This window comes from Cinclus cinclus, chromosome 13 (genome assembly GCF_963662255.1).
Source record: "Cinclus cinclus chromosome 13, bCinCin1.1, whole genome shotgun sequence".
Classification (NCBI taxonomy): Eukaryota; Metazoa; Chordata; class Aves; order Passeriformes; family Cinclidae; genus Cinclus; species Cinclus cinclus.
In genome coordinates this window covers 12,331,745-12,344,094 of record NC_085058.1, presented here as the reverse complement: position 1 = coordinate 12,344,094, position 12,350 = coordinate 12,331,745, and the positions used below count along the sequence as shown (strand labels likewise).

Here is a 12,350-nt window from a genome sequence, read left to right as displayed (position 1 = left end):
ACAAATATTCCATGTGAATTCTGGGTGTGTAGGGCATGGCATCTGTGCAGAGCTCATTAGAACTTGCTATATTGCAATAGAGAGTTCCAGCAAAACTGTAAGAGAGGGGGGTCTTTCATCTGTACATCTTTGTTTTCAAACCTTCCTGAGAAAGTGGTCATACATGAGGATCATAGCTTAGATGAATTCATAATTTAGAACAATAATTACTATTAAGGTGCTTCAGCCTAAATAAATCCACAGAAGTGTTGCTATGTGTATTGTTAAATATTCTGCTTCCAGATTACTGTGTTTGTGCTGGTGACTTGACTCTTCCAGGCAGAGGTAGCCTTGTATAACTCAGGCTTTGCCTGGATTACTTATATTGCATGTTGATAGGTCTGTGCTGGTATGTTAACTCTGTCTTCATGTGGATTTTATGGGGGTACTGTAGATGTATAATCTACACACTCTGAATGGTGCTTATATATTACCTATCATGCTTTCCATTGATCTCCAGGCTATCCGGTGCACTCTGGTGAACTGTAGTTGTCAGTGTTTCAAACCTGGGAAAATAAATCAGCGACAATGTGACCAGTGCCGGCATGGATGGGTAGCACATGGTAATATTTGTTTTTACAATCTATAGAAAACCATTTAGGATCCTCATAACTATCATATGCTTTTTGTGTCACTCCTCAACCCCCACCCCAGTATTAGTTGCATTCCATTTTCTATCTCGGGACTCAAGTTTATTTACATTTTGTGATTTTTATTTTCAGCCCTGAGCAAACTAAGAATTCCAAACCTCTACCCATCAAGCCAAGTAGAAATAGTTCAATCCAATGTTGTCTTTGATATCAGTAGCCTCATGTTGTACGGAACTCAAGCCATTCCTGTGCGCCTTAAAATTCTGCTCGATCGGCTTTTCAGTGTTCTGAAGCAGGAAGAGGTGATACAGATTCTCCATGCTCTGGATTGGACACTGCAGGATTATATACGTGGATATGTGCTACAGGTATTTAGAGGGGCTTTTAAAATAGAAATATGATAGTTAAGTAGTTTTCTAGCTTAATTTTCTCAGTGGCTCATAATGTGTTAATAGTGTGGCACATCTGAAAGGCGCTAATGGACCTGTATGAGATTAATGCCAGAAAAGAAGGGGTGGATTTCCAATGATTGCTCTCTTCTTTTAGTTTGACTTAATTGAAATCTTTCTACTTGCTCAAATCTAACAACAAAGGTAAGCAAAAATAAAAATCAAAAGTTGCTGGTAATGTATCAAAGTAAAGACTTTAGATTTTGTTCTAGTATTATTTAAACAGTGAGTTTGCTTTTATACAGCAGAATAATGCATCAAGAAATAAACTTGCCATTATTTAAAACACCAGGGACAATATTCATCTCTGGTAGTGCTATCGACCTTACTGGAACTACAGCCAGAGTGTATTTGGCCCTATGTGCTTACATTGATGTTAGTCCTTGCTGCTGTGGAAGTTACCTTTTATGTAAAGTAACATTATGATCTTACATTATGACATGAATCAATATTTAATGGTCTTGATAATCTTGCTTTTTAGTGTTAGGATTAAAAATATGGAATCAATTACCTTGAACCTCTATCACATGAAAAATTTATAATGTTACGTTCTTCATCATCTTAGAAACTCTTACATGCACTGTGAAAAATCTCAGTAGGCCATCAAATACATGTTCTGTGATAAAATATTTATTGTAGTTATTGGGAAAAGTTAGGCATAGCTAGAGTTTGAAAGAACTCCAACACTAGTGTAATTACAGCTGTGCTCTGTGAATACTGGCAATAGATCAATATAGGTTCATTTGTTCTCTGATCTTAGTTGCTTGGAAGATTATTAAACTTGCAATGAAAGAATACTTGACTTAAATGAGGAGCTAAATCTTGGTCTGATTGCTCCATCTCTGCTGTCTGTGCTTACAGGATACTATCTGTTGTTCAAATAACGTGTCTTAATTTTTGTGGAAAAAAATATTTTCTTGCAAAGTATTTCTGTCAGTTCAGGAAGAAATAATATCACCAATGTGGCAAAATTTGAAAGAAATTATCTCAGACTTAGCATTAATCTCATTAAATTGAATTTTAAAAAAAATTTGCTAGAGGAGAAATTTTAGTCCCTGAAAAAAAAGGAGTGGAGGCATTTTTTGTTTCCCTTAAGTAATGCCTAACTCATTTAAATATTTTTGGCTTTAGGATGCTTCAGGAAAGGTGCTGGATCACTGGAGTATAATGACCACTGAAGAAGAACTGGCTACTTTGCAGCAGTTTCTTCGCTTTGGAGAAACTAAGTCCATTGTAGAGTTAATGGCAATTCAAGAGAAAGAGGGGCAGTCGATCATAATACCACCACCAACTGCCAATTTGGATATTAGGGCATTCATTGAGAGCTGCAACCCACACAGTCCTAATTTTTCTGCTTCCTTGGACAAAATGAGTCCCACCAACATTCATCCCTTTGAGAATATTGTAAATAGCATGGCTTTCATGCTGCCATTTCAGTTTTTCAGTCCAGTGCCTCCACCTTTGATAGGTTCACCACCAGAAAGACATTTGATTGAGCAAGGTCAAGACCATAGCAACGAAACCAAACAAGATCTTCAGATACCATTTTCTGAAAGCAGTTTCTTAACTTCTAGTTCTGCACCATTTCAAGTTGAAAATGAGAGGAGCATAAATGGTCCAGATGTCACTAAAACAGAAGATGATGCCCTTTTAAGTGATTCCAGTTCACATAATACAGCAGCCAAGCTTGAAATGACAGCTCTATCTCCAGAAAACAAAATGAAATCTGTTGAAAAAAATGCTGGGCCAAGGAAAGGGCGTGTCTTCTGCACTGCATGTGAAAAAACATTTTATGACAAAGGTACTTTGAAAATACATTACAATGCTGTTCATCTGAAGATAAAGCACAAATGCACCATTGAGGGCTGCAATATGGTGTTTAGCTCATTGCGTAGTCGAAATCGCCATAGTGCAAATCCTAACCCCAGACTCCATATGCCAATGAACAGAAATAACAGGGATAAAGATCTAAGAAATGGTTTGACTGTTGCTGGACCTGGAGATAGTAAAAGGACAGAATTCACGATTTTAACTCCAGATAGCAGAACTATTTCCAGCTATGCCAGCTCTTGTACAGATTCAAAAGGCCAGGCTGGGTTTTCCAGTATTGGACATAACGGTGTCCTCTTTCCAAACCTGAAGACAGTGCAGCCTGTCCTTCCTTTCTACCGTAGTCCAGTCACACCAGCTGAGCTTGCCAACACTCCGGGTACTCTTCCTTCTCTGCCTCTTGTTTCTTCCTCAATACCAGAGCAGCTTGTTTCCAATGAATTGCCATTTGACATGCTCCCCAAGAAGAAGTCTCGTAAGTCGAGCATGCCTATTAAGATAGAGAAAGAAGCTGTTGAAACACCCAATGAAAGTAGCGATGTTGCCAGTTCTGAAGATGATTCACGTCTGCAGGGGGTAAGCGATGGAGAGCTTGAGACCTGTGAGCATAAGATAGAGAAGCGGGTGGCCGACAGGGTGGAAAAGCACCCCCATTCAGGTAATTCATGGAAATCTCTCTCTGGGGTAGAGGGCCCACAGTATTTTGAATCGGTCTTTGCGCCAAATAACAAATACATCGAGGATATCTCTGAGAATGAATTGCAACACTGTGAGAAAGAGGTTAAACCAGAAGAAAACCAACCATTAAAAATAGTTTCCCATGAGATTGTATATGAAGATCCAAAACACCACCACGGTGATGTTATAAAACCAATGACTGAACCCCCCATGTATATTAAAGAGCAGTCAAAGCACAGGATTCCTAAAAATGACTGCCCTGAATTGCAACACCACTTGCTGACCGGGGGCTTTTTCAGCACTTTGTCAAAGAGGGGTGCTGCCATTCCTTGTTTTGAAGACTCTAAAGATATGGATCATGTCAGTCAACATGCACTAGGGATTCAGAAGGAAGAAAGCCGCTTTCATTGCGACATCTGTAAGAAGACTTTTAAAAACCCTTACAGTGTAAAAATGCATTTCAAAAATGTACATCTCAAAGAAATGCATATTTGCACAGTTGAGGGCTGTAATGCTGCTTTCCCTTCTCGTAGAAGTCGAGACAGGTAAGAAAATTACAAACAAAATTGTATTTATTTTAACATCACAATGGAGCCTAACTTGAAATTAAAATGAGTGTTTGAGGAATGGAGCCTACAAATATTTTCTGTGTATCCTCATATAACAGGTATGATAACTTATCAGAACATTCTTGAAATGAAAATCCATTGAAAGAAACATTTCCTTTCTACAAGACTACAAGGTATTAAATAAAGCCATGAAAATTTCATAACTGGTAAAGACTGCAGTAATTGAAAGAGTACTTTAGTATGTAAAGGGAAAACTGTAGGGGTATGAATTCAGTAATTTTCCAGTAGGTGCATATGTGGACTTACGTGTTTAGTATGTACTTTCAAGTGTATTTTAATGTATACAGTGTTTTTTAATGAAAAAGCAATTAGGTCAATTCATTAAATTCTCACTTGCCCTTGTCCTTTCTTTACTCAAGGATTTGGAACAGACTGGTGAGAAAAAGCCCATAAGAAAAGCAAGATTAATCTTTGTCAGCCCAAAATTAACATTGTGCAATGATAGTCAAACTAACACTATCTGGTGTGTATTCACATCAATAGTGCTTTTCTGTGAGAGTAAATACTAATTTCTAAAGCATGAGCTTGATTCAGTTTAATGTTCATTTCAGTACTGCGTTGCCGTAATTCATTTTATTTCAGCCTATTATGCAAGAAGCAAGAGCTGAAGCTTTATTGTTGACCATTGGTAATGTATCTGAAGTGCTCAGTGATAGGTAACAAACCTATTGAAGTGCAACGAAGTGTTACAAGTTTTCCAAGTCTGTAGCAGTGTTAGAGCAGCTTTTGGCTGCAGGAAGCATGCCTGGATAGTAGTTCAGAGTGACACAAGGTTTAGATTGTCTGTAATCTGCTAGGAGTGCTGGAGCCAGCTGATGCAATCCAGAGAGGATGAGCCGGTCTCTGAGGACTGGCCGCTGCATCTGAGATGCAGAGATTCATCTGCTGCTGGCAGGGCTTCATACCCTGCTGCCTGCATCTTCCCAGATGTGAATTCCTCTCCACTGTAATTGTGATATGGGCCACAAGAAAGAAGGCCAGCAGTAAGATTTGCATTCACATGCCACAAATTCCTTCCCACACCAATATGTTGAGATAAGTTTTAACATAGGTGCTTTTGGAAGATGGGTTAAAAAAAAAAAATTTAAAAAGGTGAGTGAGCTCAGAAGACATTTCACAATCTTTGTACAAAATAATAATTATTTCAAACAACTTTGCAGAAACTTCTAAACTTTAACATAGTCTTTGCCCTTTTGAACAATTCATGGTTCTGATTAAACCATGATGGCAAATAGAAAGACAAATGTTTTGCCAGTATTGCAATAAACTGAGCCTCTAGGCGCAGCATGCAAGTTCCCAATGAGCTGATTGATACTATTCAATGAAGAGCAGTGATTCTGTATGTTTTGGTGGTTTTAAACTGAACCCAGAGATGCCCATTTGAAAACTGCATGTTCAATTTTCCTTTTCCAAGGAAACTCCTGTCAAGAAAAGGCTCTACACTGAAGTGTACAGGTGCATCCTGGACATGGTTACAGTATTTGTGATCATCATTTTTTGTAGACTCTGGTTGTCAATACTTTCCTGCTTTGTCCATTGGGAAGGAATCTTGTTTCTTACCCACCTTGGTCCATTCTCTGATCTCAGTTCAGTTTCCAGGTTTTTCGTCTGTCTCCCACCTCTTTTAGGCTTAGCACTAGCTCCAGCAGAGCAGGCAGCTATCCCCAAAGCAGAGAGAATCTGAAACATTGATTGCTGTAGAGTTATTGCATAGAATCTGATATATGCCAGTGCAAGCAAGTTCAGAAACCCAGTCACGTGTGTAAATTGTCCATATGCACTCCCAGTGTAGCAGTTGGTCAAATCTGAAGTATACAATTCATGCATGCTACTAAATATTGATTTTCGTTTCTTTGTTTATTATCATTATGAAAGAGCTGTTAAGTCAGGTGAAACATCTTCTTGCTAAGCTTGTCTTTGTTCTTCTAGACATAGTTCAAACCTAAATCTTCATCATAAGCTTCTGACTAAAGATACACTGGAATTCAACAACCATTTCAATGCAACATACCTCTTGAAGGACATGGCTAAGGAGTTTTGCCAAGATGTCTCTTTAAAACAACACGTTGGACATACTTCTGTAATCTTCAAAGGAATGAACAGAACAGGCAGCTACGTTTTTCCAATGAGCAAAATTGCAGAACCCTGTTCTGAGAATTATGGATACGATCCATTAAATGATGGAGCTGTTCTGGATCTAAGCACTACTTCCAGCATTAAATCTGAAAGCAGTGCTCATTCTTCTTGGGATTCTGATGGAGGAAGTGAAATATGTACCATGCCCTTGGAGGACAGTGATGAAAGCTGTGAAGGACCCAGCCTAATGCCCAATGACGAACTCTACCAAGACTGTACTTTAATTGAGAAAGCTAATCAAAACTTTATAAATTTACCTTCCAGTTTGCCAATAACTTGTCATATATGTCAAAAAACATACAGTAATAAAGGAACTTTCAGGGCTCATTACAAAACTGTGCACCTCCGCCAGCTCCACAAATGCAAAGTCCCAGGTTGCAACACAATGTTTTCATCTGTTCGCAGTCGGAACAGGCACAGTCAAAACCCCAATCTACACAAAAGTCTGTCTGGGTCACCAACTAGCTTACAGTAAGATCAGACTGATCTTAATTTATTTCTGCTAAGAATTAATCATTTCAATTAAAGAATGTGTTAACATTAGTTTTATTTAAGCTCATTTGACTTCTAGCTCACTCAACAGCCACAGTCAAATTCTTTTCTCCTGTGTGTGCTCTCCAGCAGTTTCAGTTAGCAAAGCTTGGTGCTGTACTTTTTGTGCAATTGTTTGGTTTAATGTTGAACAGTTAAAACTTCTGTAAGGAAAAGAAGACATCTTAGAAATTGGGGAAATATGGAGACATTAACTGAAGTGTTTCTGATACCTGTGAAGTATTACTTGCCATAATAGGAGCTTCAAATGAGAACCATCACTCCTTGTGTTTACATGTTAAATGGGTTGTTGTGTTGTGTAAGAAATGAGTAATGATTGGGGTGAGTTTTCTCTGGTTGGGTTGAGAATCTTGAGGCTACCATTTCATACCTGAGACCTTAGTCTGAAGCTGACCTGCAGTGTCAGTAGAACAAAATATATGTACTTAACTATGTCCCAAAATCCAAAGAAGAAAACACAAATTTGAGAAAACTGCATACAGTCCAAATCTTCTGAAAATCCTGCAGTCCTTACTCTTTAAGGTTGTGTTTCACTTCAGTAAAGATTACAGTGTTTTGCATTTCTTAGAATTTAATACCATTTGCTTTGCAGGAAAAGGGGCTATTTAACTTGTAGGCAGTATAGCCTGAATAAATCTGAGACATTCTGATAATTTGTAGTAGTAGAAAGAATGAATAGGATAAGCTAAAATTTCTAAATTACAGCAAATGCATCCATAAAATCAGGGGGAAAGTAAGCCCTTTAATTTAAAATGCACTTTTTGAGTTCTGCTTTCAGGAAGAGAAGTTTTGTTAAAAATTGGGGGGGGGGATGGAAATCCCCAGCCAAATATCCAAACTGCTTAGGAGTTTGAGGGTGCAATTCTAAGCTTCTGGGAGAATGAGATAAAATGGGTGCAGTAGTATGATGCAGCAGTTAGTTTCTCTTACCAGTGGGGGATAAAATGTTTTGATCTTTGTAACAATAGAATGCTTATTCTCATTCACACCTCTTTTTTTATAAGAACACTGTTCAATGTTGGATCTGTTCATTGTTCAATCTGTTAGAATGTTTCATATCTTTGTAGTTGCCCCTGTAATTAACAGTATTCTGCATTATGCTCTATGCACTTAAGAAGACTGGCCTTGCATCATATTTAAAAACACTTTAATATTTAATTTGCAGTCACATCATACAAATGCTGTGTGTGTACTTGTGGTGTGTCCTCTTTCAGTCATTTGCAAGGAGGAAAAGAAATGAGAGCAAGTCTTAGAGTACCTTTTTTACTTTATTCTACCGGTGGAAATCTGTTGATCAGTTCTAGTATGCAAGCATGACATTGACAGCACAATCTGTACATATTATACCAAAGTGCTTACAGTATTTGTGGTTTCTAAACTAGTCTAGCTTTCCAGTATAACTGGGTCTTAGTCTTTATTCATTTTTGTGACTGAATAAAAATAGACTGAAATTCAGGATTTCATATGTATGTAGAAAGAATAGTACAATGCTTTTGCCATATGTTTTGATGTTTAACTTATTCTAAAAAATCCTATGGTATTGTAGCCATTTCATATTGTATAAAAGAAACAAATGTGGACTGAATATTTCACCAATTCTTTTGAAAACTGGTTTGTGTGTGAGAGTGGGTTATGCAAGGAAAAAACATAACACAGTTGTAAATGTTTGTGCTCACTAGAAATGGTTTCCATGCATTGTGTAAAGTAATCTTCTATTTTTTTAATTTACTGTAGGTTTATGTATATTTAAAATAATCCATTTGTGCTTGAAGCCGTCAGGAAAAAATATTAGCCTGCGGAAAGTTGTGCCATTGCTTTGAGGTTTTGTGTTCTGGGGGAATCAGTGCTTTGGCTTGTTGGGGGGAGTAGGGTGGTGTTTGTTTTGTTGAGGTTTTTTTATTGTTGTTTTCTTCAGATTTTTGATAGAAACTCCTATCAGTGGGGGGTCATAGTTTGAAAGCTAAGGGCACAATCACAGGAGACCCAATTGCTCCCAGCCTTCTGATAGTATATGCCAATTATTTGTTATCCAGCTATTTCAAGCTCTTTTTTTTTTTTTCAATACGTATATATATGTATATATATAAATTTCTTGGTTTAATCATTGACTGTTTTTTTGAAACAAAATGTGATGTAAACAAATGTAATGCCCATTTATTTCGTTTTCACTGTGTCAAAAAAAAGAAACACATTTGTATACTCTAATAATTTTGTATGTGTTAATAAAAACCAATAATAATGCCTCTGGTTGATTCAGAAAAGTAGGCTTTTTTGCTTGGAAATACTGCAATTCTTAATTTTTATTAAAAAAAAAATTTGAGAACACATTCTGTCTGTAGAGAGCACTGGTTTGACAGTGGTGCTAACTTATTCCATAATAAGGAAATGTCATTACTTTAATGAGCCATTAGAAGTAATGTAATAAATTTTGTCAGATTTTTTTTTTCCCCCTTTGTGCAGTGAACTACACTGAAAGATATTTTGTGCCTTCTTTATTCTTTATACTTTGGAAGGGTTTGGTGAGGGTTTTTTGTTATTTCTCAAAAATCTGGGCAGGGTGGGAGATTTCTCAGAACAGGCTAACTTGTAGTACCCTTGGAGCAGCATATGTATCTCATGAAGTGTTTGTGTAGCTCCCTCCTCCTAATGACCACAATGTGGCTGGACCAAGCCTTGACATCTCCTGTTAGTTTTAAATACGTGTGATGCTTATAGCAGCCCGTATCACATATTCACCACAGATGTTGGAGGAAGTAACTTCACTTCAGAATAGTAGTACCATTATTTTTGGAGCTTCTCGGGGTCGGTCTGGAAAGCTAAAGCAGCTTCCCCTGGCTGAGGCTCAGTTCCAGAGATGTTCACATCTGCAATCTGTGAGTATGTGCAGTTGGGGGCTCAAATCTTTTCCTGAGATTTGAATTGGGCCTGGGCATGCCCACCCCTACTACTCTAGTATGTTGCTCCTTTTTTATTTTTATCTTTTTTCTTCTCCCTTAGAAAACAAGAGCCTCAAAGACTAGATCCTGTCATCTTCCTGTGAATCCAAAGGAGAAGGCACGGGTGCACAGTGCGGGGTAGCCACTCCGAGCATCCAGTTTCAGAACACAGGTATTTTGAATAGTTTGTGGTAGCAAATCTATGTCCCTCTGGAACAATGAGTGTACTGGTGCTTACAGGAGTGTTTGCAGAAATCTGTTTTGAATGGAGTGTAAGGGATCTGTTTTTATAGGCCCAGTTTTCTAAGTACTTTGAAAAGAGCTGCAGCAAAACCAGAGGCTGCTGTTCCTAGTGGGTCTTTACTGAAGTTATACGCTGCAAAACCCAGCAAAGTGGAGGAAGTTCTGAAAATACCTGTCTGCTGCCTGTATTGAATAGGGAATCCTAAAGAACAGCTAAACTACTTGGACATAATCCAAGGATTTTTAGGTAGAGTGCCAGGTCCTCTTTGAAAAGGGTTCACGAGCAACTTCTGATTAATCAGCAAGCATAGATTTAAGAAAAGCGGCTAAACTAAAAACACCTTTAGAGTATGAGATACAGCCCATAAGGATTCCATTCAGGCTGCGAGTGAGAATTCATTTCCAAGCTGAAATGAGAGGTCAGATTGGGAAGGAGACAACAGTGCAATGAGAGGAGGAAGGTTGCATCAAAGGTTTTGTCCAGAGCAGCATTTACTGCCAGTCCCCCCGATTTGAGGGGAGTAAGACAAGGTTTGAAGTAGAATTAAGTATGCATAGCGTGATCAAGTCAGCTTTGAATGACTTGGAAAACTTTTGGAAAACTCTTGAACAGATTGATGGCTGGAGAGATTTCCACATAACCTCAACAAGCATGTTTCTGAAGGTAGACTGGCTTTTAATTTCCCCTTGCTTTCACCCCTCACCCCCTGGCTCCCCTTGCCTTTTGGCAGTCCTTGGATTATGCAAGGTTGCTAACTTGGAAATGTACTGTTGAAACATCACCCTGTTAAACTGTAGCCCTGTCAGCTCTGTTCCCTGTGAGCACCCTCCAGCTTTTAGTGTGGTCTGTAAAGAGGCAAAGGAAAGGTAACACCATGAAGTGACAGTCCCTCTCTGGTGAGCACTTCATCTAATTCTGCACTGGTTTAAAGCTTTGTGGAAGCATTTGTAGCCTTTTATATTGTGTCTCTGTAACTCCTACCCTAAACTGGTATAACTGACTGTGAATTACTATCCATTATTGCCTGCAGATGCTTGTGCTTATTAATAAGCAGAGAAGTTGCTTTGACTGCTGAGTGCAGCACTGAAAGACTTTGTCAAACTTGTGCTTGCCAGAGTTTCTAGCCAAACTCTCCTTAATTTGGACTGTGAGGAGTACCATATATCAGCTTCATTGTACATTTTTTTTATTTTTTTTTTCTTTTCAGTAACTTAAGGCCAATCCAAACATGTCTTAAGTGTGAGCTGAATCTTTGCTTCAGTCTTTTAAGTCTTTGGTCATTAGTCTTCTTGTTCTGTAGTTTCTGCTCATTCAGTGTAGGGATTTCCAAAATGTGTTATTTTTATAATATTGCTGCTATTGTTAACTCCTGCATCTGCCACTCCATAAAAGCTTGCAAATTTAGATGCTTCCCTGTCATACGATGATATGAGAAAGACATCTCTGTACTTTTGAAGCTTCCTTGCCCTTTTTCAGTCTTTTGAGTCAGACTGTAAGTTCTTAAGATATGTGACACATTTCCTATTCACTCCCTGTCTGTACATTTCCTGACAGTGTTTCTCAAGATCACAAGCCCAGTCTGCCCTTCTCACTGAAGCCTAAAACTAGTGAGGTAACTGTCAAGGCTGAACTGAATTACCCTGGATTGTTCTCACCTCCTCTTTGTATCCCTTCAAGTTCAGAAACATCTAGTCCTAACATTTGCAGTCACAATAAACTGCAATGGCTTCCTGACTTTTTTAAAAGAGAGGATCCCGTAGTTGCAAATTACTGTTAAAGTATGTACTGAGCAACTTTACTGAGCACTGCTGTAATAACTGAGCAGACGAAAAGATTTCAATCTGAGTTCTCATTTTAATTCCAAAATTATTATTTTTAACTATAGTCATTATGCAGGCTCTTTTCTAGGAAAATATCTTATTTGAATCTGCTGATTTATAAGAATGACAATCAGTATATGCACTTTGTGCATAGGTGATTAATGCACACATATATATCAATACATAGTAAAATTGCATATGCATAGGGCTGCATATTCATGTTAAACCTAATTCTGTTCCCATTTATGGTAATGAAAGTTGGGAGCATTTCAATGAATTCAGTAGAACAGGGCTTATAATACTAAACTCATGTCTCAACAAGGATTGGTAGTTACATGTGTGAGTAAATAGGCTCATGTTGGCTGATTACAGTGCTTTTTAAATGCTGTCTTACTAAAACAGGTCAAACTATTACACTATGAAAGATAAACCAAGTTTTTGCTCATT

At 38.0% G+C, this 12,350-nt stretch overlaps 1 protein-coding gene across 1 annotated transcript; it reads left to right on the top strand.

The window, feature by feature from the left end:
- Positions 1 to 478: 478 nt before the first annotated feature.
- BNC1 (basonuclin zinc finger protein 1) lies at positions 479 to 6,826 on the top strand. The gene is made up of 4 exons (XM_062501709.1): positions 479 to 602; positions 762 to 997; positions 2,210 to 4,131; positions 6,145 to 6,826. Exons 1-4 carry the CDS (start codon positions 479 to 481, stop codon positions 6,824 to 6,826), a joined length of 2,964 nt encoding a protein of 987 aa, XP_062357693.1.
- Positions 6,827 to 12,350: the final 5,524 nt, after the last annotated feature.